Here is a 24,862-nt window from a genome sequence, read left to right as displayed (position 1 = left end):
TTGAACATGAGCCAGCAATGTGCCCTTGAAGCAGAAAAGGCCAACGACCTCCTGGGCTGCATTAGGAAGAAAGCCCCTAGCAGACCAATGGAAGTGATCCTTCCTCTCTACTGAGCATTGATGTGGCCACATCTGGAGTGCTGGGTCTATCCTCGGGCTCCCTCAGTACAAGAAGAACATGAACATATGAGACAGAGTCAGGCAAAGGGCCACGAAGATGATTAAGGGCTTGGAGAACCTGATATACAAGGAGAGGCTGAGAGAGCTGGGACTATTCAGCCTGGATAAGAGGGATAAGAGAAGGCTCAGAGGTATCTTATCAATGTATGTAAATACCTGATAGAGGGAGTAAAGAAGATGGAACCAGACTCTTCTCTGTGGGATCCAGTGAAAGGACAAGATGCAACAGGCACAAATTCAAACACAAGATATACCATGTAAACATAAGAAAACCCCTTCTTCCTCTGAGTGCAGTCAAACATTGGAACAGTTTTCCCAGAGAGGCTGGGAATATCACCCCTGGAGATATTCAGAACACCACTGGACAAGGTCTTGAACAACCTGCTCTAGGTGTCCCCCTGCTCTGAGCGCAGGAGTTGGACAGGTGATCTCTTCCAACCTCAGTAGCACTGTGATTCTAAAAAGTGTTTAAGCATTATAAAAACCCCTAACCTACTTCCCCTCCCCCCCCAAAAAAACCCAAACCTGTAACCCCCAAAATAGAGAAATTTGTTAAATATTGTGAATTATTACATATTACTGCCTTATTATGTGTGGCCTTCATTGTATTGTGCTACTGTAATGTTTTGCTAATAATGCAGAAAGACAAGGATTTTGATGTGGTTTAAAAATTACTGGTGGGGATGGACTTGATTTATTCCAAAGGTAGAAGCTGCCACTAGCTTAATGGTTCCACTGCTTAGAACAATTAATAAAATATTCACAAAATTCTATATTACTAGACTGCTGATCGTTATTAGGAATACATGTGCACAATTTCTTCCATGTCATTTTCTTTGGCAAGCATTTTAAAATCCACTTACTGAGTATTCTCGGATATAGAAACAGTATGCTTGTGAGAGCAGAATTTCTGTGTATTAATAAGTGAAGCTTTCCAGATAAAAGTAACAGAAGAATGTAGACTGCTTGACATTATCTGGAGTTATTAACAGCTAAAAATGTTAGTCTATTATCCTCAGACCCAGTATTTAGAAGATTCAGAGTTTACTTTAAAATGTGTCATGTTTTGGTCTGGTGTTTTTTTTCAAGGTTCTTTGAAGTGGCTCTCAACCAACCTTAACTTTTTTTTTTCCTGTGAAATACAGTTCTTACAGTAGTAGAATTATTGCTTTATGGCTTTATTTGTTAGAGTTCTCAGCATCTTACAAAAGCCTAGTCACATTTGACACTCTCTTTTTAAGTAGGACATTTAGCCAAGGAAAGCAATAAGGACTTTGGAGATTACTTCTCAAGCTAGAATTGGGGTGGGGGACATAATTACATCTACTATTAAAGTAAGATTTCAGAGGCAGTCATGTATTTGACAGTTATGAGAAACTATTATATATTTCCTTTACCTTCATGGGAGGGGAGACCTTGGTATGAATATTTTTGTAATAGCTTTTTTAAATTTTATTTTGCAGGCATGTGCAAACTGTCCCTTTAGTACACTTTGGAATTGTTGCTCTTTCTTTTTAATAGCATTTTGGTCTCTTTTGTCACATCCATGCAAATCCATCTTTCAAGTGAGTCAGAAGGTAGCTTTTTGCATGGTTAGTTTTGTAGGGCCCAATGTTCTGGTGGGATGAACATTTCCTGTTACTTTTAGATGATGCTTAAGGTAAACAAGGACCCAAAGATACAAAGATGCAGAAAAAAATCCCTGTGGGAATTTTTTAACTGTTTGTAATAGTGTAGTAATCATGTAGAACGAGTAAAACTGGCTGGCGTATGCTGTTTATGGAATATATAAATTATTTTGAGTCAATGTATTTTATTTACATATAGGACCTTTTCACTGCTTATTGCAATTCTCTCTCTCTCTTGTCAGTTTTTTCCCCATTTGCCTTGAATTACTAAAGCTTTTGAATAGCTTCTATGAGCTCTTTCAGTTCCTAACTTCATGTAGAACGAGTAAAACTGGCTGGCGTATGCTGTTTATGGAATATATAAATTATTTTGAGTCAATGTATTTTATTTACATATAGGACCTTTTCACTGCTTATTGCAATTCTCTCTCTCTCTTGTCAGTTTTTTCCCCATTTGCCTTGAATTACTAAAGCTTTTGAATAGCTTCTATGAGCTCTTTCAGTTCCTAACTCCCCCCCCCCCGCCCCCCTCCGAAGAGTTTTGTCACTGAATATGTGATGATAACATCTTCTTAGGCTAGGAAGGAAAAATGCTGTTAAACTGATAGCTTTAAATATTTTGTAACATAAACACAAAAGCAGTTATTTTAATAAAAAGCATTAAAAGCTGACTGGACAGCCCATAAATGGTAGAAAGTATCTTTACTTTGATTCTGTGTGTAATTAAATCTCCTGTCTACCTGGATGTACGTGCATATACACACACTTTTTGATACCTTTTTTTCCCCAGACTCGTGAACAACTGCAAGCTGATCTTCTCAGGTGTCAGGCAAAAATTGAGGACCTGGAGAAAGCTCTAATCGAGAAAGGACAGGTAAAAAGCTCTCTTAATGTCCTCTACCACATCATTGTCTCCCTTGCATGCAGTGGTGCCCTTGCCATTTTCATTACTTGCTGGTGTGTTAGTGTGAGTGCTGCAGCCTAATTGCTACTTCAGGAATAGATTATTTAAATAAAGGAAAGTATTATATAGGTTAAGAAAATGCCATTAAAGATTAGTTTTCTAACACACAATACACTAAAGCATAATATCAAAATAACTGCACGTACATGCATTGTAAATTCTGTTCCCACGGTCATTTGGTGAAGGCCTTTCTCCTGTTTTCCATTTTGTTTATATCTGCTATAAATTCCAATAAAATAAATATTCTATATTTGTACTGGAGAATATTTTTGGCATGTAGCATAAAAAATTTCAAGAACTAAATCACTTCCACACATGCTTCTGCTTGAACGACGAACCAGTGAGTGTGTCTGGTTACTGGAAGCTGCTTGAGTGTTACTCTCCTGGGCTTAAATTCTCGGAGGACCCAACTGCTTTCAAATTCCTGTACCATCACACAGAGTAAAATTAGGCTTTATGCTTCAGTATATCTTGTAAATACTTGGCAAAGATGTGGCTGCTAATGCATATTTGATAACGTCTAGGGTCTTCAGGAATGCTGATTAAGAGTTATGAGAATGCATTTAAAAGACTTTCAGTTGCATAACTGCTAGAACGCACTGAGAAAATTGGGGTGTTGTTATTTTATGCTTTATTGTTTGAAATAACAATTTTAAGATTGTGGGTAGCGTGTGGTAATAGAATAAGATATAGCTATCTATAGATATACATTTCAAAGATTAATGATCCTGTAGCATTGAATAAGAACAACCTAAAATAATGCCAAGTAAATGTTATTACTATTTTTATGATTTATTCTTTGTAAGAAAATTTTTTTCTGTAAGATTCTGTATAAATACAAAGGGTTTGGGACGATATTCAAATTAAGGATAAAAATTGTTTATACTAGCTTCCACACAAACTAGAGTTTGCTTAGTAAATTCCATGTAAATAAAATATTACTAAAAACAGAGAATATGTTATCAATCTAAAAATGATGGCTCACTGAGGTTTTGGAAGTATAAATGAGACTGAAGACCTCTCTAGGATCTACTGCTGATGTTGATCTACTGTGTGTTGATGATAAAGGTGTTGTGGGCAAATTGCTGTGTAATTGAAACCATTAACAAAATAGTTCACTATTACAGTGTAAAATGTAAGTACTGTGTATGTAAATAAGAAAAATGAACATGGATACCCACGTAAGAAATCACTTCTGTGATTTTGCTTCCAGAATGGTATGTCAAAAAGGCATGCCTGGAATTTGAATTTATTTAGTTATTACTATATGAGATTCATAACTACATTTCCAACCTTGTATCTCTTAGTAATCCTGAGAAGGCCAACAGGGATGTGACAAGGAGCAATATGATATTGTCTCTAGTGGGCTAGTTTGTACACTGAGCATTAGCTTTCCACAGAAGTGGTCACGATGTCTTCCTGGGAGCTCTAGCACCTGCTTAATTCTCCTGACCTGTTAGTATTTACATTCAACAAAATAAATGGTTGTGATGATAAACTGACTTCTTTGTGCACTATGTGATTTTTTTTTTTTTTTTTAAAATTATTACTTTATCATTTAGATGGTCATGATAGTGATGATGATTTAACAATGCTTGTGAAATGTTCATTTGGGGAACTGGTCCCTAAAGTGCTTTTAAAAAGGAAACAACGAATCAAAAGATCCCAGTGTATTATCCCAGGAATTTTTAGTCTTACTTCACGGCTTTGGGAAACAGAAGCAGCAACGACCTTCACAATTTTCCTGAAGTCAAATTCAGCGTAGGAGATTAGAATCTTATTGTTAAAAAATTATTTAAAGTTTGGCTTATAACAATTTATGTGTAATTTCAAACTAAGTGTCAATGGCTCTTGTTAATCTCTCATCAGCTCGATCTGTCAGAATTCCCCTAGATGTAAAATAAGACTAATAATCCATTTCTGCAAGGTAAATCGAGGTGCATGCATAAGAAACCTTATATTAAGAGAAGAAATTCTTATTAAACATCAAAAGTGGTGAATAATAAATCTCAAAATATTGCGGTATGTAGTGTGCCAGATGGATTTTTTTTTTTTTTTTTTTTTGAATGCTCAACGCTTTGAGTGACCTGGTGTGTGTATATGAACACAATTACACTGGAGTTCAGGTTTTCTCAGAAAGTTGAGGTGAACTTCATCAAGAAAGACACAAAAGTTAATTATCAATAGGGCAAATCAATCTATTTTTTCTACTTTGTGAACTGGAGTAGTTGAACCTTCAGGTCTAATGTAACAGTTGAACCTGCCTTTTGCCATATGCATGCATTGGGATATCCAGCTTAATCTGTGCATGCAACTCTGTTCATTCCTTGACCTTAGTAAAATGCTAGTTAAATGTTAAACTAGATATTGTGTTTTATTTTCAACATTTATTTAGTTTCAAAAATTCTTGACAAATGTCATGCCTCTTCTGTACTCATTTTAGTATATTATTCTTAGTATGATACTTAAAATCATAACCCTGAAGAACTTGTTCACTGCATGAAAGTTAAAATGCACATTCTTGTATATCAATGGGAAAAGGAGAAAGAACAGTAGAATATCAATCTATAGTGTACAGTAGGTAGAAAAACTTTTTTTCAAAAAAGTTAGTTATTGGACTAAATATTATATCATAATGTTTTAGATTTTTTTTTGGTTGCCATTTCAAGGCTGGTTAATGGGCTGGGATATCCAGATTTCATTAATTTCTTGTGCAGCATCAACATGGAAATACCTTGCTGACAAGGAAAGTGTCAGCCTTAATACTTTACTGAAGACATTTAGATTTTAATAAATTGTCCTTTTTACCTAGAAAACAGTTTGATCTAGATTTAGTATGACATAGTAGGTGTTGGATATTGTTTTATTAAACTTATTAGAGCAGTATGAGCTAGGTTATGTAAATACTTTTCTCTACAGGGAGAACAGAGCGAATTTGGCTGTTGTAATCCATTAAATCTGAATGTCCAGCTATGGCTGGCAGTGAGTTTTTGTAGCTTGGGTTTTTAAAGGGATATTTGGTGAGACCTTTTGAAGCCATGGAAAAACCTAAAAGGAAAGAGCAGGTTTGGAACAAGTGATCAAATGTAAATAAAATTTTCAAATGGAGTATAGAATATCTTCTACCACTTCCCTTCCTCCATAGCCTTGAATTCCTTGTCACAAACACTGTGTATTAGCCTGATTCTCACACTTTTAGCAGAAAGCGATTAACTGCATACCACGGAAGCTTATTTTCAGTCATTTAGGGTAATTGAATGTTTTTCTTCCCTTTCTCCGTTGGGATTTGCATTACACCACTCAAAATGGGATGATCTTGCAAGAAAGTTCCCAACTCTTTGCAATGGAAAGAAATAGTTGTGAGTTAAGCTGAGTAAATAAATGTTTCTAAAATGACATAAAATATCATATAACTCTGTTCACCCACAATTGCTACATGTAAAGATTTTAAAGTACATGCTTAGTTGGATCATATTAGGAAACAAGAGACTCAGCTTCAGGAAAAGAAAGGAACTTTTATTTTCTCTGTAGTTTAAAAAGCTATTTATCCTTGAAATATTTATGATAGCTTTATTTTTTGATGTGTGACCATTTTTATACTGGAATGTACAACGATGTCTGAAATCTTCTAACTATGGTGGTCATTCATTTGTCTTGTTTAACAAAATATATATAATCTTAATCTTTTTCATCCTCTTCTTCCTCATAGGATTCAAAATGGGTAGAAGAAAAGCAACTGTTAATCAGAACAAATCAAGAATTGCTAGAGAAGGTACGTGCTCAGAATCTGGGAATATTTTCACATTTGCTGCCCTTTATCATAAAAGGAATGGTAAAAGGAAATTAATGTACTAAGTACTGGAACATTGACATGAAAATTGCTTACTTTATTTCTCTCCAGAAACAGAAATTTGGATAAAAGTCTCTGATTAAAGTACCGCTTTGCTTTTGTACTCTTTATGAATGGAAGGTGCTCTTTATTGTGGAATTACAAGTTGTATTGCCAATAGTAGAATTCAAGCTGACTGATGTTTCCAGTGCCCAACAAAATACAATCTAAAAAATTAAGCATAGTGTGAACTCTTGTATTTTTCTGAACAACTACACAAAGACTGTTACTGTCCTGATCACTAATAAAATTGCCTGCTCCCTTCAGCCTTCCATTTTTTACAGTTTTTCCACACATGAAGTAATACTGATTAATGTAAGGCTATTGTATCATTTACTGTCAGAGATACCTAGAGCTGAGCATCCTCGTTGTTCTTCATTGATATTGGTGGGAAAGTTAGCTAGTACTCAGGAAGTCAAAGAATTATTTTTATTAATTAGTAGCTCAATATTAATATAATAGCAATAAGATAACCAAAGAAAAATTCATGAATAAAAGTAGCTACAGCTGGGCTTCATTTGTTCAGATACTTACATGGGTATTATAAGCATTATAGTACTTTATGCCAGATACTACACTTCTATTTAGTTTCATACAAATAAAAAGATCACCCAGTTAAATAATAGAACATCCCATTAATAATAAAGCTATTAGTTGGCGTAATGAATAGACAGTTTTGAATTTCTATTTTGTCATTGTTAGTGCCCCAAAACACAAATTTGGAAAATTAAAAATAGGCATTAAAACCCCTCTATTGTCTTTTATGTACTGTATAAGAGTAGATGTCAAGTTATACAAAGACAATGAGAACCGTCTACCCAAATGTTAATGAAATCCAGTTTCAACCACTTGATTTTAAAAGGAAGCTTGTATTCCTTAACTTATTTAGATATAATATTCATATCTCTTCTCATACTACTTCCAGATTACTATTCTAAGAGAACATTGACCATTTTCTGCTGGCAGTTCTCACAAATACTTTCTGATGTGACGTTCCTTCTTTATCTCCAAGACGTGGCCCAACATCTAATGAGAAACTGAAACAATTAACAGTTTTGTCTAAACCACTGGCCTGTAACTCTGTAGAGTATCTTTTCTATTGCTTATGGGGTGTTGTGATGTTGTGTTTGTCTCATAGATTTACAGAATGGAACAAGAAGAGCATCAGCTGAAGAATGAGATGCAAGATGCAAAAGACCAGAATGAGCTGTTAGAATTCAGAGTGCTAGAGCTTGAAGTAAGAGATTCTCTCTGTTGCAAACTCTCAAATGGAGCAGAAATTATGTTTGAACCCAAGCTGAAATTCCTGTAAAGATTACTGATGTCTGGTGCATGTTTAAGGGAAATCACTTAGGTATCTATTTTTTAAATGTTGTATCTTGGGATAATGAAATTGATGCCACTGCCTTAATATGTTTTGGAGAGAGTGCTCACTAATGTCTATAAAGATGTAATATAGCTAATACATATTGCATATAGTTTGTTTTTCATCTAATAAAATATTTTGTTTTGCAATATTTTGCCTTTTTTATTTGTTTCATTTCCATAACTGCTCCTTTCCTGCATGTAAAAAGTCACTTGGTATGTATACTACAGCCTTGCTTGGCGTTGTTTAAATTAACACACCTTCTCACATCTTGCATGCAGTGATCTGACTAAAGATCTGACACATCCATCACATCAATGTATAATTGCTTTTAATTACATTGATTTAAGATTGACAAAATTAATATGAAGTAAAATTATCTTAAAAGAACACATTTTCATAGCACCTTTGAAAGAATTTCTCTTACCTGAAATCCATTTTCTGATGGTATAAAATGGCCATGGACTGGAAATAATTGGCCTCAGTCAATGAAAAAAGGAAAAAAACCCAAACCCTCTGAGAATGTCAAAGTTAAAGTGGTGAAGCACAAGTACAGCTGCTGTACGTGAAAGTAGTATGTTGCCCATACCAAATAAATTCTATACTTTGCGTAAATGAAATAACAGTGAAATTGTTAATAGCAATTTGAATATGTAGCCTGTGATTAAGTAGAAAGCAATAGTTCTCATCGCCTTGTAAATGGGGCCTATGTCGAATTTAGTAACAGTAAACTAGTTGTGTGTGATGCACAGCTGACACACAGTTGTACTGCCTGATAACATGTTCAGTTTCAAAGATCATCAGCATTCTTAACACCATTTAGAATAAACTCTCCAAGAAACCTGTCGTCACTCCTCCATAATTTTCATCACCCAGCACGTTTCACCAACAATCTTGGCATGTTTAACTTCTCTGATAAAGATGAAAATGTCATGTCTTCCTGTTATGTGGATGTTCTGCTTTTCGTCTTTGACATTTCTTAATCTTTTTTAATCCTTTATCAACCATATATTTTGATGTCATAGCCCATTATATTCAAAATTATTAATTCAGGTTATTAGAATTTCAGTAGATGTTCAGGAAAATAAACATGTTTTCTAATACATCTTGATATTTTATTAAGCAACTGTAAAGTAAATTACTGAACAATTTAACATTTGAGTTGGCAGTTACACTAGTAATTGCTTTCTAAAGTCTTAAGTGTTCTCAGGAGTAAAACAATCTGAAAAATTTTCTTAGGGCAATAAAGAGTTCTTCAATACATCCTTCATGAATGTATTTTTCACAAGGAAGAATCACATGAAAAATAGTTCAGTGTAATGTGTCAGGTTTTGTCATGTGATAAATCTTTAAGGGCTTGTTTCATGGAATAACAATGGAAGTATTTTTGTGTGATTGCAAGAAAAGGTTTTTTTCTTTGGTAGGCAAGCATGTAGACACAAATGTGACTGACAATATGAATGCTTTAGTAACATCATGAACACTTCTGGTAATCAGGACAGTATTCTTTGAGAGCAATTAAATTACTTTGGATGAAAATTAGGCTAGAGTCGAAAACACCACCATTTTTATCATTTAATGCAAGCAAATTCAGGTGAGTTTAATAGCAACTGATTATTTTTAAAAAAAAAAAAAATCTAGAATGGTAACTGAATTTGGACAAGAATTATGTTTCTGATTTTGGGTTACAACAGCTAGGTCATTTAAGCCCCTTTCAAAATCAGACTTAATGCAAATACTATTTAAAATAGAGCCTATGAGGGGGGAAAATGTATAGAGTACAGAAATTTTTCCCTCTACATTATAGTTTCAAATTAGGTTTAAGCTAGTTAATGAACAAGAGTTGCCATGCTTTGTAAATTGCTTAAATGAATGGATGCAGCCTGCTTGCCATATCAATTAAAGCACCTCATTTTGTGATTTAGAAAATGGGACAATGCATGGATGGTCATAGGAACTAAAATATTTGCAGTAGTTCTCTTTCATTGTACGGTCAGAAACTGTTGTCCATGCCTCCTCTTGTAATATGGAGAGGAAATCTTGATTTTCCTCACTTGTGTTCCCATGGCCACAGAGAATTCATAGTAAGACCCAATGCCTTGGTTGCCTGGAGCCTTCAATCCAGTCATTCTCACAAGCATGTTAAAATTTAATGAAAGTAAAATCGCTTTTTTAATTGTTTTGCTATATTTGTGTCTTCTGAAGAAATAATGGGTTGATATTTTGAAGAAACACATGAAAGCCAAGTAGGTGGGCCGGAAAACTTTTAGAAATGCTATAGTTTTAGATTAATGGGAATTTATAAGTTTTAGTTTTTGCACAAAGAACATCGTAAGTATAGAGCAGTGCTGCGTTCAACATGTTCCGATGTCTTGGATTGTGCAGTGAATAGGACTGGGGATTTTACATGTTCTAATAGAAAAGTTAACTGTAGAATAAACAGAGAGCAGATATACAGTTTTAATTTTATTGAGAAAATCTTCAGTGATAACACTATTTCATGATGGAGTTTAAATTTTTTTCTGCAGTTTCTTTTTCCTAAATTGTTCTTTGTTCCTTGAAAGAAAACAATAGCTAAATAAGGTTATAACCAACATAAAAACCAGCAGAGTATTTTAGGGCTCCAGTCAGTTATTTGGCCAGCGTGCAAGGGCTCCTGCATCTGCAGAGTGTCAATTAACTTTGCAGAAACTGTGTGCATGGAATCAGTTGGAAGCTAACACCATTTTTGTGTTTAGCTAAAGACAAAATCCTTCAAATATGGTGAAAGTAAGAGGAAATACCATATATTTTTGGAATGTGAATAGGAATCTGCCTTTTTAATGTACAAGTATGCTTTGTAAAGGTGGGAAATAAATATTTATATATAATCACACATGTTGTCTTTAAACAAAATCTTTCCTCAGGAGAGAGAACGAAGGTCGCCGGCATTTAATCTTCATATAACCACCTTCCCTGAAAACAATGGAAGTGCACTTCAACTGTTCTGTCAACAGGAAGGAATAAAGGTATATGTAGAGTATTAATAACAGTTGGATGGCCAGGAACTTTTTCAGAATGACCAACCCAATATCCAAACAAATGTTTTGCCATCTTGCTATAAGGAAGAAAATCTGAAAAAATAAATATAGTAAGAAAAGATATTTTTAACTAGGGAAAAGGTTTCCTAAGAATATGATCTGGTAGTCTGTCAGAATTTCATCAATAAAAAAGAAGGCTAGTCAATCACGATAATTTACATTTAGTCTAGGGTACTGCTGTAAAAACATTGCAGAGAAGAATGTGGCTGTTGATGTGATTCATTGTCAGGCTTGCTACAGTACGTTGTTCATGATACTAAATTTTTTCATCTAAGGTCAGAAATATGACATTCACTTATTATTTTACACCCAATTTAGTGAAGCACCTTTGCATATTGTTTATTGAATTAACATGCTTAAGTTATCTGCCTAGGCCAGCATGAGACACCTGATTCAAAATTCATTCGAATAGGTGAGACACTATCTATCATGTCAAGCACAAGATAAACATTGGGATCTCACTTTGTTGGCTTCTATTATGAGGAACCAAGAATTCCTCTTCTTCACTTCTGTTCTCCCTTGAATTGGTTAGCTGTACAAATTAATTTGCATGCTGGTTCACTTCAGACTGAATTTAGGCTTGCTTTGTTAGTAATGTTGCACAACAGACCAGGGTAACTTTTCTACAAGTAACTACAGTGGAGTATCTGTGAGTTATACTCCATGGCACTCACTAGTAATCTATGCTTGTATTTGTAATTGCGTTTACAAGTCCTCTTATAGAAAGCTTGTTTCTTTTGAGTGTATTAATAAGCACGATGCTATCTGTAGTGGAAATAAACTGAAATTGTAGGCTGCATATTGTTAGGGAGCTGAGTAATCTAAAATTAAAAAAGAGTTAAAACCTGATTCTTACCTACAAGTTTGGGTAGTCATTTCCCAAACCACACCAAGAGTCATCAGTTGGCATATAACCTTTCAAATAGAGCCTCCATGGGATGCCAGACCTGCTTTTTAGCTTATCTGTTATTCTAATTTGCATGTTGGCCATAGCAGGTACAGCTTACCAGGATCTAGATTTCATATTTTTTCCATTGTCTTCTGTTGCATTCCTAAACATAGGTGTTTTTTTTCAATCTGCCTTTCAGTTCCCTTACCCAGAAGCAGGGACAGTCACCTAATATGGGCATATTGAAATTGTTGATTTTTTATGTTTTCGGTGTCTTTTGAAATTGTTAGCCATCAGTAGCAAATTAGATTCTAGAACGATGCAAAATCTGATTTGATTTCTAAATCTTTCTATATGCTTTATCATGGAAATAAATGAATTACAATGAGTATTTCTGGCTCAACAGGTGCAAGACCTTGCATGTCTTACTGAATTCCATTCTTCACTAGTGTAACTGATCAGCTAAAGAAGTTTCCGTTCAACATTGTCAATGTTGATCAGAATAGTTTTAACACTGATCCAAACACAAGTGTGTATTAAGCTCCACACCATTCTAAATTATTGACGTGCAGTGTTTAATAGCTAACATAACATTTGGAGACACTGCTGAAGTGTTTGGGGAGAGAGACAAGAGAGGGAGGGGACTGCTCAGGATAGACCAATTTGAACACAACACATTATTCGTTTTTTGGAGCCAGGATGGACTAATTTGTAGATTAATTTGTAGATTCTCTTCCACATCTGTGTCTGGTCTTCAGGAAATCTTTCATTTCTTATGAAGCCTCCTCACTGGAGTCTTTTAGGTACATAATCATGAACAAATATATTCTGGTGTAGTTATGTAATTTGTAAGCATAGCTAAGTCAGCTTTAAAAAAATTTAAAGATTGATCATCCTGACTACCCACATAATGCAGCTGAACAACACATAGGTGTAAACCAGCACATCATGTACTGTAAGTAATGAAACCAGTGAGCCAAGACACAGCCCTGTGAAATGTTGGCCTCTTTTAAGAAGTGCTGAACATGAGTAGAAGCTGAGAGTGCCAACATTTAGCAAGGCTGTCTTGCTTTATGCATGTGTATTAAGCATTTTGGACTAACACAAGCTGGCCTTTGCCCATGCTCTCAAGCCTTCCTATCTTTAAATAGCATGGCCGCGTACAGGCTGTTGATGAGAATGTTCCCTGGTCCACGTTAACTTGTGGACTATACTTGGGCTAGTTCAGGAGAGTGTGATTAGTGCAGGTTAAACAGTTCCATGAACGTTTCCAACAACTTTTTAAAGTAGAAAGAGTTCTGGGGCCTAGGAATTCCCCCTGGCCCTATGTAAAATACAGACATTGTGTGAATTTATTCCTCTCTTTTTTGTATCAGAGGAGCGTTTTTCTTGATTTCAGTGACTGGGCCTTAATAAGGATGGGCTGTTCGCTGATTTTGAGGATCTGGAGGCTGACTGGCAGAGAAACATAGCTTTCTACTCAGAAAGGTTGTGAGCTGATAGTGTTTGGAGAAGCATGTCCAGCCCACTATGCATATTCTCTTTTTCCACTGTAAGGCTGATTTGAAACTCCGCTCCTGTTTAACCAAGAGAATAAAAACCAAACCACCCAACAAACCTTCTTCATAATTATTTTGTTCATGTTCTCTGTCATTTTAACTTTTGTAGCTTGATGTGCTTGATGCTCCACTCCAAACAAACAGAAAAAAACAGTCCTTTAAGCCTGTTTATCAGATAGTTTCGATCTTCATACATCAGCAGGATGGTAAATGTGAATCATAGAGGAACATTCTGCCCTCATACATAGACATCCAGGTTGCTTGCTATAGTCAAGAGTGACATTTGGTTTTGTCTCTGAAAGTATCAATAACGCTTTTGTAACTGTGATGCAAAACTAATGTTTCACTTATTTACATTTCAAGTCCTTTTGCATGCAGAAGTGAATAAAGGGTACATAAAATGTAGCATATAAAAGCTGTTTCTCACCTACTATATAAAAAACAAGTGTTGAACATCTTTTTCAGGATGTGAATATATCTGAACTTATGAAGAAGCTAGATATTCTTGGAGATAATGGGGTAACAAATTTTTAATTTCAAATATACCTCTAGTGTTATGGTTATTTTAAAACATTTTTTTTCCCACAGCAGAGAATAACATTCAAGAAAATGCACAGAGTAATTTTTATATGTCTATATTTGTATGAACAATATGAATAGTTAGATACTACTTTTACAAAACTTAAAAGAAAATCTTTCAGTTAAACTGATGCTAGTGAAAAGTGTATTTTCTCAAGATAGGATTTGATCTTGGCTTAATGACATGGAAAAAAGGCACTGTAGTAGGCAGAGTGAAAAGCTATAAAACAGACTAGGGGAGAAAAATAAGAAAGTCAAAACCAGACCAAGTTATTCCTGAATTTTTTCTCTTGAGTAGTAATAGTGGCACCTACTACTGCGAAGGATGCCTCCGCCAGGAATGGATTTTCTGGAAGAAAAGGGCAAGGATAACTGGTTCCCTTTCTTCCTGTGTTGACAAATATAGTTTAAAATTCTGGTCATGTGGTTTGGTCACAAACATCCATGGAGCTGAGTCTACTTTAAAGGTAGCTCTAACAGCTGGAGGCCTTATAATACTAGTTTTAAACTCTAGATTTACTTTTTATATTGGAAGTTCTGGGGAGGTTTCTATTGTACTTGCTCTTCCTTTGCATTGTTTTCATTACTGGGAAGTCTAGATCTGAACTGCATGAGGGGAAAATTCACGTGCTGCGGGGCTATAGTCCAGTGAACTGGCATTTTTCTGGCTAGGAAAAACAAAAAAAAAAAAGGAAAAATCAAAATCCCTGACAGAAACCACTTAATTTTCATTCAATAATGAACTGTTGCAAAAGTGTGAAAGTGATGTACTGAAATAGAGTGGAGACTGAGTACCCTTGGTTTAGCTTTTAATACTTTCAATCATGGGATCCTTTCTGGGCATGTTTATAAAATGCTAAATGTTATAGCTGATTTATTCTTTAAAGTACAGTTAAAATTTATCACTTGTGTTGAAGGATGGATTTCTAATCCAATTTAAAATACATTTTTTTGTATTTTAGAATTTGAGAAATGAAGAACAGGTTGCAATAATCCAAGCTGGGACTGTGCTTTCCCTCTGTGAAAAGGTAGAATTCAGTAAAGATTTTTCACTGCCTAAAGACTGACCATGTCTTCTAAGGTATCACATAACTTTGACAGGGAAGCATGGCTTTTCTGTTAAATCGTCTGAATAGGAGCATGTATTCATCCTTACATGGCTTTTTGGGATTGTGATGTCTTGAGGTAAAATAAAACTTATAAAATAAACCCAAATTAAAAATAAAACCAAGTTTTGGTGATACTACTTTAGAATTAAGTACTAAAAAGCCACTCAACAAAATAGACTTCATTCTCAGAAGTGCCAATGCCCTCAGCTCTCTGAGAACAGGGTGCTGTGAAGTCCTGTGTAAGTCGTACCACCATGGTCCATTTTGGGCCCGTTTCTGTGTATGACTGAAAAAGCTCTGAATGGTCTATAGTCCTTTCCTCCATAAATTACTGGGTATAGATAGTGAAAAGGTAGTTTGTATAAGACAGATAATCAGTCAGATCACTCAGTTCTGCATTAGTTCCTTAGTCTTCTAATTACAGAAAGAATATAATCTGTATATGAAAAATGATAACACTTAGAACTAAGAAAGACTTGCCTTTTTCTCTGAAAAACTTTTGTCTGTCCTTTTCATAGGTTTCTATTAAATCTTTCCTAGATGCACTTTTGAAATTTAGAATCAGAACTTTAAAATTAAATTTTAAGCGTTTTGTAATAATTGTTTTAATTGGTATGATTTTGATACTTTACTTATGTATGTATCTTAATGTACATAATGTAAATTAGGTCATTTAATAATAACTGATTTAAGTGAGTAATTGTTACAAGCAAAATAAAAATGGGGAAAAGCGCTATAACCCCTACGCTTTTCATTGCGTTACAGCATTAAAAAAAGGAGGTGATGAACATAGCCCTTTACATCCAACAAGGACAGTGGAAGAATGTCAGTATGCAAGGCTAAGATAGAGAGCAAAACTGGCCAAACTTTAGGGACTGGATTGGGTTATCATTGCTCAAATAATTTAGGGAATTAGTGAGCTTGTTTAATTTGTGTCAGAGTGGTGCAGAATAGAATGTACACTTTTTTATCTAGAAATTGTTTCCATTAGCAACTGATCCCAGCAATAAGGGATTAGAAGCTTTGTCAACTGAAATAATTCCTTAAATGAATAGAAATATACAATTACAATTGAGTCATTTATTTATGCTAAAGTTGGTCTATAATTTAATTTAACATAATTTTTTTCTTTTTCTGACAAAATTTCTGCCAGTTCCTAATTTGCCTTAATGGATTTTTATTTTTTTTTTTTGTGGTCTTATCATATTCAACTGAAATAATTCCTTAAATGAATAGAAATATACAATTACAATTGAGTCATTTATTTATGCTAAAGTTGGTCTATAATTTAATTTAACATAATTTTTTTCTTTTTCTGACAAAATTTCTGCCAGTTCCTAATTTGCCTTAAGACCACAAAAAAAAATAAAAGTCCATTATCATATAATCTGGTTATTACAGAAATTGAACACTCCATCAGAAAGATGAAGATTTTAGTTTTATCTTCTATAGGTAAATAGACCACATTTAAAGAATGAGATGAAAATAGTTCATGTTATCTATGGACTCTATCCATTTTATGTCATTTTAGTGAAGTGCCTTGGAGTAACCTAATAAGTACAAGCTGACAGGAAACTGAATCAAGAGGGTACTCTGAGAAGCATGAAACCTTTTCCTCTTTTTCATGGTACACATTTTAGGTACAGGCTAATCAAGTGACTGATTTTCTCCATAACAGAAAGCACTATCCATGACCAAAGTTCACTAAGACAAAGAATAATGGAAAATAGTCTTATACTGTCCTTAACAAAAGAAACATGATGCCACATTTCATAATACTGTGTTTTACAGCACAGACAAAATGAGACAAAATCTGATAAGTAAGACTGGATGATTGTTTTAACATAAGTTCTATTGGGTGCATATACTGAATTTAGATTAAAGGAAATTTAAGGCAACTCCAGTGCCTTCTCCAGTGTAATGTAACCATATCCCTCTAAATAAGGGCCAGACAGCTTCCCATGTGCATTGCTATAGTTCCTTAATTACAAGAAATTGTCATATATAATAATCTCATAATGGGATCTTTTGGTAGAGAAATGGTACTACAAACATAGATGTTATGCTAGTTATATTCACATATGCTAATTAATCACACTCAGTGTTTATTTAGGTCAAATCTATTGCACTCAGCCACTAGAAGTGATCTTTTGGAAATCAAGCTGCCAGGCAAGGAAAGTTTCTGGGTTCTGCTGGCACAAATCCAGAAGCTTGTGTTGAATACTACAACTGATTACGACTTCTAAATACATGGTTGTCTCTTCTGTGCCCCTTGGTTCCAGAAAGGCTTACAGGCATAGGAAGATCAGAATCAACATTTAGTTTTGCTTATCATTCGTACCTTCAAAAAAATTAGACCTCTAATTTTTGCAAATAAGCCTTCATTTGCAGATATTGAGAGTAGCTGTCAGAGATGCTGAGGACTTCCCATTTCTATTGATTTCAAGGATTCAGAATGCTCACTGTCTTGCTGAATCCTTTATCAATGGCGAGGCTTTCCTTAGGAATATCTTCAGTCTGTCACCTTCAAAATGAAGAAAACAAAGATGAAGAAAATAGAATCACAGGGGAATACAGTGTTCCTGTTCACTTTTTTTCGTCTCTGTACAAAGCTGAATCTACTAAGTAGACAAAACAAGTTTCCATTTTTATCCACCAGTCTCTTAAATAGTGGCAGGTCCAAAAGGGGGAAGTAATGAATTCACATTTTGCTTATTTGTAAACTTATGTTTGCAGATTTCCTATATAAATCTTTGGGAAAAAATGGATATGTCGTTAATTCCTTTGAGTCTGAGCCTCAGTGAATTCACCAAAACCCTAAATTAAAGAAGTTGATATGTAATGCTTACCAACAGTATGAAAATAAATAGAAGTAATTAAGTGTTAGTCAGCAAAGCATTTGAGGAGGAAAGTGGTAATTATCAATGGCAAAGCTGCAGTTGGTCTTAATGTGAGCTGGCACTACAAAAATAAGCATTAGTCTAAACTATACTCTCTGTAAGCTAGTCATTGATCCTTATTGTAGACCAATAAGGAAATTAAAGACAACAATTCAGAACTGAGCATTCCCATCTATTCCAATAAACTTAAATGCTGAATATTAGTATAATCCTGGTGATGGTTAGTAATTAAGCAAGAACCTTCTATCCATGCATTTAACCATTACAATATGTAATTTTACCTTTGGAATGCAATGACCATTCTTCATTCTGACTGTTTTGTTTATCACCAGAATGGGAAGGGATTCATGGTAGCAACTGCATGAACTTGCATCTATCTGTTTTATTGTTCCCTCTACATTACCGATGTTTTGGAAGTGAGCCTCTTCCCATGAAGGGTCCAGCAAACTGTGCAAAATAAAGGACTGAGTTTGCCACCTTGTCTTTTGTTTAAATTGCCATCTGGAAAAATGAAGGACTGGTGCCCTGAAGTCTTATGATGGTTTTGCAAATCAGGCCCACAAGCATTCAGTATACCAAGTTGGAAACAATCAGGTTGATTTTGCATTCTTGACCCAAGTCTATTTTGTATCTTGAACTTAACAGGGCAAAAAATCTTTCATTTATTGTAGGAAAACAACCTCCACTTGTTAGTCTTTAGTCTGCGGTCCTCCATTCTGCCTGTGTTTTCACAACCTGTTTATTCATGTGTAACTTCAAAGTGAACAGATAGCAAGGGGGAAGGGGAAGCATATGCCTAGGAGTGTTGGCAGCAAACTTGCAAAATGTTTGGTGCAAATTTTTCAAAAGCTCTGTTTTTTTCATTTTATATTTTTTCCTCTTCACACTGTTATGTTCATGTAGTGGTTAAAACAGATAGAGGGGACAGAAGCTGCGCTGACACAGAAGATGTTAGACCTGGAGAATGAAAAGGTAAGGAACAATAACTAAAATATAGTTCATTTAGCTAAAACTCGTCTCAAGGGAATGTGTATAAACTTCATCACAGTTTGAAGCCTTTCTCTGCTTAACAGAGATTGCTTCATGGGAAAATAGACAAGAAGTTTCTAGAACAATTTATTGCTTCTGTTCTTTGGGGTAGGAGGGAATTGTCAAATCTATATAGAAGTAAAATAGCAAAATGTATACAAATTAGAACACGAAGGCATAAATTTACAGAGTGTATTAGACAAACAGTGTGAAATTGTCTTTGTGATTTCTCTGTGTGTTAATTTGTCTGGCAACAGTATCTTTTTTTAATCTTGGGGTCATGTTAGTAGAATTGTGAAGGATATTCCTTTGCTCTCTGGTATTCGGCTTCTGGACAAGTTGTAAAGACCTCTTACTCCAGATGATAACCTTTCTTGCCCCAAGGTCTTCATGCTTAAAGACAGAATGTTTTCCCAAAAGCAGCCCTCAAAAGCAGTTTGCATAACAAACTCAGTGCTATACTGACCTTTTCTTTCCATATGTTGAACAAAGAATTTTGGAATAAATTGTTTTATTGGTTTACCATGCATGCTGTGCTTCTCATCTCCAAATGGCTTTACAAATATTGATTAATCCTCGCCACACCTTTTACAGGTAGATAAGTAATCAGCATTACATTCATCTTACAGAATGGGAAACTGAGCAGGGAGGTTAAGCGTTTTGCCCAGGGCCACTGAAGAAGTGTGTATTTGGGCTACAATCAAAAAAAGAAGTGCTCAGGCTGTGTTGTCTCTTAAGTGTAGCCTGTCATACTAGTTGTGCTTCAACATGGGTATGATCCTTTCCATATTTAGTATTTTTTTATTTTTAATTCTTGTTATGGAAAAATGCAAAGGTTTTGGAAAGGGAAAGTGCCCACAAATACTAGATTCCTTTTTATAAAGGAATTGGAAAACAATAGTTTCTTTCTAACTTGGTATATTATCTTCCCACTTATTATCTGTGATGTTTTCAAGTCTTACTCTTAGATAACCCTGTATCTATTTGTTTAGCATAGCAATCTGAGAGTCTGCATTGCCAATGATTGACTCAAATGAGTTTAGAAATAATATTCTAGCATGACACTTTCAGGAGGGCTGAGCACTGGTTTAGTTGTCCTTGGAACCCTTGTTAAGAGTTTGAGATTCTATTCTTATTTCCTTCCCTCTTACTTTTTGTGGCCAGCATTTACAACAGCTTTTGAGGAAGCAACATGATCAAGCAGCTGCACTGCTATTCTGGGATCTGTTGGTAGCTCTGACCCTCTCTATAGTCTTGGGCAAGTCAGTCTACTTCTCTGGTGTCAGACAGGTGTAAGCACATTGGGACTACACCTGTCCTTTACTATGCGTTACACAGAGAACAGTGGTATTCCATCTTGTACAACAGCCCTGTAGCTGTTGCTGTAATCCACATAAGAAAATAATGCCACCGTGGTAGTCAAGGTGGGATTCGGTTGCATAAACGTGGTGTCTAATGCCATATTACATTCTTCAGATTTCTGGAGATGTCCACAAAGGGCTGAGAAATATGTCCTACAGGACCTGTTGGAGACCTCTGCCCTTCTGGACCAGCAACTTATGTAGCATACTCTAAAATGGCTGTAATAGCAATAGATGCACATCTGTGGGTAACTGAATTCCAGCCCCAAGATCAAAGCCTGACTTAAACTTTGGTTCTGCTTTCAATATTAATTCGTAGGTAAATAAAAGAACTCCAAGTTTAAAAAAAAAACTTGAATAATAAGTATAGTAGTTCTTATACAGAGAACAAATAGCAACTTATTCCTCTGAGTCCTCTAATATTGGTCTTGTATGTTGCTGCAGTCACCAAATATGACTTGTTCTTAATAAGTGGGAGGTCATCTGTAGTCATTTTATCCTTTGAGCCCCTCCCAAGAATTAATTTGATGATCAGAATGGATTTGTTTTAAACCAGATGTTTGGGGTGAGAATTCATCATCATAGTTCATGCTTAGACAAATTGTATGCCAGTGCTACACTGACAGCAAAACTGTTGATAACCCACACATATGACTGTTAAGGTAAAATTTGGCGAAATAAGTGACTTTGGGGCAATCCAATAAAACTAACCAGAGCAGCAACATTTGATTTTTTTATACTATCAATAAAAGCTACAATTAATCATCTTAATAACCCTATGTATTTAATTTGACATTTATTCTATAAGTTGAGAAAATGCAAGCATTTGTTGAATAGAAAAAACTTGATGGCAAATACTAAATTCAATCAAAGGGCTTCTCTGCTTTCTGGTCTACTACTAATTTTTTTGAGCATGAAAACCTGCCTTGAAAAAAGCTAATAAAATCAAGTAACTATTTTGTGTTCTACTTACTATCATCCAAAACACTCCAAAGGCATGTTTTGCAAGAGCACTGTAACCAGTCAGGTCTTACTTGACTATTCAGACAACCATTCAAATGTCCACGACTTTCTTGCAGTATCATGCTTTTGGATACTGTGAAAGATGGTGAGTTTGATTTTTTAAAAACAAAAGCAAAAAATCCCTGTAAATCCTAGGTATCTTGAAAACTTCTTCAGCTAGTCACTTAACCTCTCTGGGCATCACTTTACCCATTTCAAATTGACTTCCTGTCTTTACAAGGTGAGAACTGAGTTTTTACTTCTGTATCAGTAATGCACCAGGGAATGCTGCTGGAGAACCCAGCTGCAGTCCTGCATGTTCTGACTTCCTCCAGAGAAGAACAGGCTAAACAGCACAGGTCAGGGTTTGCCCCACGATTTCCTTAAGGGTACAAATTCGATATTTTCAGAAAAGCCGTAAAATGCCCTCACTTGTGTTTCTCTCTTCTCTCCCTTGGCCTGCCCTCTGCAAGTTATGGCTATTGGACCACATGCATGCACATTCCTATTCACCTTTCAGCTGTTGTGTGCACTTCTGTCAGGTCAAGGCAGGTTTGTACACTGGTGTAGAGGTCTATGCTTTCCAGGTACAACTCGTTAATATGACACATGTATTTCAAGTGCTAATATTGTAATTTTGATATTCCAAATATCCCTAGGGTGAATGTGGTCACTGGCTATAGATTTTCTTCTGCTTTCAAGTGGAAAGCTTACATATAAATGACGGCATTTATGATTCTTCACAAATTAGGATAAAGAACAAACACTCCCTTGTTTTTATTATTGCTCAGGACCTGTTCAGTAAACAGAAGGGTTATTTAGAGGAAGAACTCGACTACAGGAAACAAGCTCTGGACCAGGCATACATGGTAGGAAAAGAACAGTCATTAAATTTTCATGTTTGAACAGATTTGATAAAATACAGAATTATTTTTTTTCTTTTAATTATAAATAGGGTTATTTTTAAATTGATTTATTTTTCTGCCAGACCAGGAAATCAAATATTACTGAAATGGAGACTTAGGAAATGGATTATAGTATTTAGAAGTGTAATGTTTTTGCACTGCATTTTTTATTTTAAAATATGTGAACGTCTTGTTAGTACATCTGGAATTGGAAGAGCTGGTTTATGCATGCACAAGACCATGACTGGTAAAATACACCAGAAATTACTTTAGAACTTTTCCAATATTACTTTTCCCTAAGCATTTGTAAATATTACTGCTACTAACCTATCCTAAGTTGGGAATGCCTGTTCTTCCTATGCAATTCCTTCCTGTGTGGTCCTATCCAACCTTACCCTTCCTAGTTTTCAAATGGGAAGCTGCAACCTTGCCTTCTCTCAGGCGTAGCAGCCATTAGGAGTTGGTAAAACTGCACACCCAACTTTGTTAATAGTGAGACTTCAGGAAATCAAAACATAATGGCCTGAGGGATTATTTATGCATTGTAAATATTTCTTAGGGGGAAAATATTTTCAGAAAAGAAGCAAGGTCTGGTGCTCAGAGCAGATAACAGAGATAAAAGCAAGCAGGCTCTATTTCTAGCACTGTGACCTTGGGCAAGCCATTTAACCTCTCTGTGTAGCTGTTTATGCATCAGTAATATGGATAGAATTACCTACCTCACAAAGGTGTTATGAGGGCTAAAGCGATGTTGTCAGATGCTGTTGATCTAAGTATCGTCAGTCTGTATGCTGGTTTTCAATAGGGTCATACTAACCGCAATAATCACGGAAACACTGCCATGATTCCTTCCTTCCTTTCTTTACTCTTGGGAATGCAGTTCTCCATGTGAATGTGAAATTCTCCTGCGCTCTCCGCTTTGCAAAGTACTGCAGTTTTGGTCAGTGCATGAGAATCTGGTTGGGAATCTGCAAATGGCAAGAGACTGATGAGGGATTAGTGTATGCAAGCATACAAGCGTTCCTCTCTCCATTGCTTATGGCAACTTGGAACTAAGCCAGTGATGTAGACTTTGAGTAATGGATGACAGGGCAGTAGGGCCAGAGAGAGGGAGAAAGTCAAATTTCTGTTGTTCACAGTTCTCCCTGTGGGCTTTTTATTTTATAGGATGGCTTAAAAATTCAGTTGCAGTTGAAGGGAATCTGTTGGTTTGCACTAATTTTGTAATGTTCAGCATCACGAGTTAGGATTTTATCACTTATTGAACGCAGACCTATCATCTGAATCTTTCTTAAATAGAATAAATCAATCATTTACTAGAATGGGAAGCATTGTCTGGGTGTAAATCAGTGCTGGGAGGCTGTGTGCACTCTGTGTGGAATGCTCCTCACTGCTCACGACTGCTGCTTTCTGTCTACCTGCCTGTGTCCATCCCTCCCTCCTGCCCAAGTCTTCACTTGCTAGCCTTCCCCTCTAGCTGTTGGTGGGTTGTTTGCTTGCTGGATTCAAATGGCAGCCTGTCTGTATGTGATTTGGGTTGCATTAGAAAATCCAGGAGCTGGAAGCCACGCTGTATAATGCCCTGCAACAGGATCCAGGAAGGCGGGCAAGCGAGTCGCTGACCGAAGCCCAGAGGGAGGATTTGCGAGCTGCAGTGGAGAAGGTGCGGCGGCAGATCCTGAGGCAGAGCCGTGAGTTTGACAGCCAGATCTTGCATGAGCGAATGGAGCTGCTGCAGCAGGCACAGCAGGTAATCCCGGTTCTCTCTCCTCCCCTTTGTTGGTCTTACCTCTGTGGTTGCCACCACTGCCCGTACAACAGCATCGCTTCACCCTCACCTTGTTGAGTTACACTTAGTCTATTCTTTGTATTGCTCTTGTGTCAAGGAGACGAGCGGTATTAGGACCTGGTTGCGCTGGGCATGGTACACACACAAAACCAGTCACTGTCTCACTACAAGGTCCTGTTGCCCAATCTGTTTTATGTGTGTACAACTACACAGTCTTCCACAGGACTCCAAGGGGAACTTGTTGCAAGTTTAAGGCCTAAATTAGAAAAAGCCGTAGTGGAAGGTTGTAAGAGTGTAACACTATGAAAAGAGGAAAGGCAGAAGCAGTAGTTACAGGAATCCACGGATTATTCCCCCTCCCCCTTTTTATTTCTTTTAGCTATTTGTGAAATCTTTTAAATAAAAAAAGAGGAGGAAGTCATAGAAAGTCTTTTAAGATGCCATTTATAAGCCTTCCTGCCTTTAAATTAGTTCAGAACAGCCTTGCCTGTCTAAACCACTTCCTTAAGGACAAATATTGACAACTTGAATTCAGGCAAGTCTTGGACTATGGTAATATTTACTGTTGATAGGATTGCTAGTTTTTCTGTGCAAATATTCAGGGAAAGAAGAGAGCTGCTTGTCTAAGGGTGT

The 24,862-nt window shown here is 35.9% G+C and overlaps 1 protein-coding gene across 1 annotated transcript in view; it reads left to right on the top strand.

The window, feature by feature from the left end:
• The window catches only part of JAKMIP1 (janus kinase and microtubule interacting protein 1), an 89,859-nt gene that overhangs the window by 47,474 nt on the left and 17,523 nt on the right, over positions 1-24,862 (top strand). Inside the window, exons 10-18 of the mRNA XM_009695177.1 lie at positions 2,599-2,682; positions 6,482-6,544; positions 7,800-7,898; positions 10,934-11,035; positions 14,021-14,074; positions 15,097-15,162; positions 19,047-19,115; positions 22,327-22,404; positions 23,987-24,190. Of these exons, the coding sequence (XP_009693479.1) occupies positions 2,599-2,682; positions 6,482-6,544; positions 7,800-7,898; positions 10,934-11,035; positions 14,021-14,074; positions 15,097-15,162; positions 19,047-19,115; positions 22,327-22,404; positions 23,987-24,190 (819 nt within the window). The remainder of the gene's footprint in view (positions 1-2,598; positions 2,683-6,481; positions 6,545-7,799; positions 7,899-10,933; positions 11,036-14,020; positions 14,075-15,096; positions 15,163-19,046; positions 19,116-22,326; positions 22,405-23,986; positions 24,191-24,862) is intronic.

Source organism: Cariama cristata, unplaced genomic scaffold (assembly GCF_000690535.1).
Source record: "Cariama cristata isolate BGI_N322 unplaced genomic scaffold, ASM69053v1 scaffold15012, whole genome shotgun sequence".
In the NCBI taxonomy this organism is placed as follows: domain Eukaryota; kingdom Metazoa; phylum Chordata; class Aves; order Cariamiformes; family Cariamidae; genus Cariama; species Cariama cristata.
This window is presented reverse-complemented; position numbering and strand designations above follow the sequence as displayed.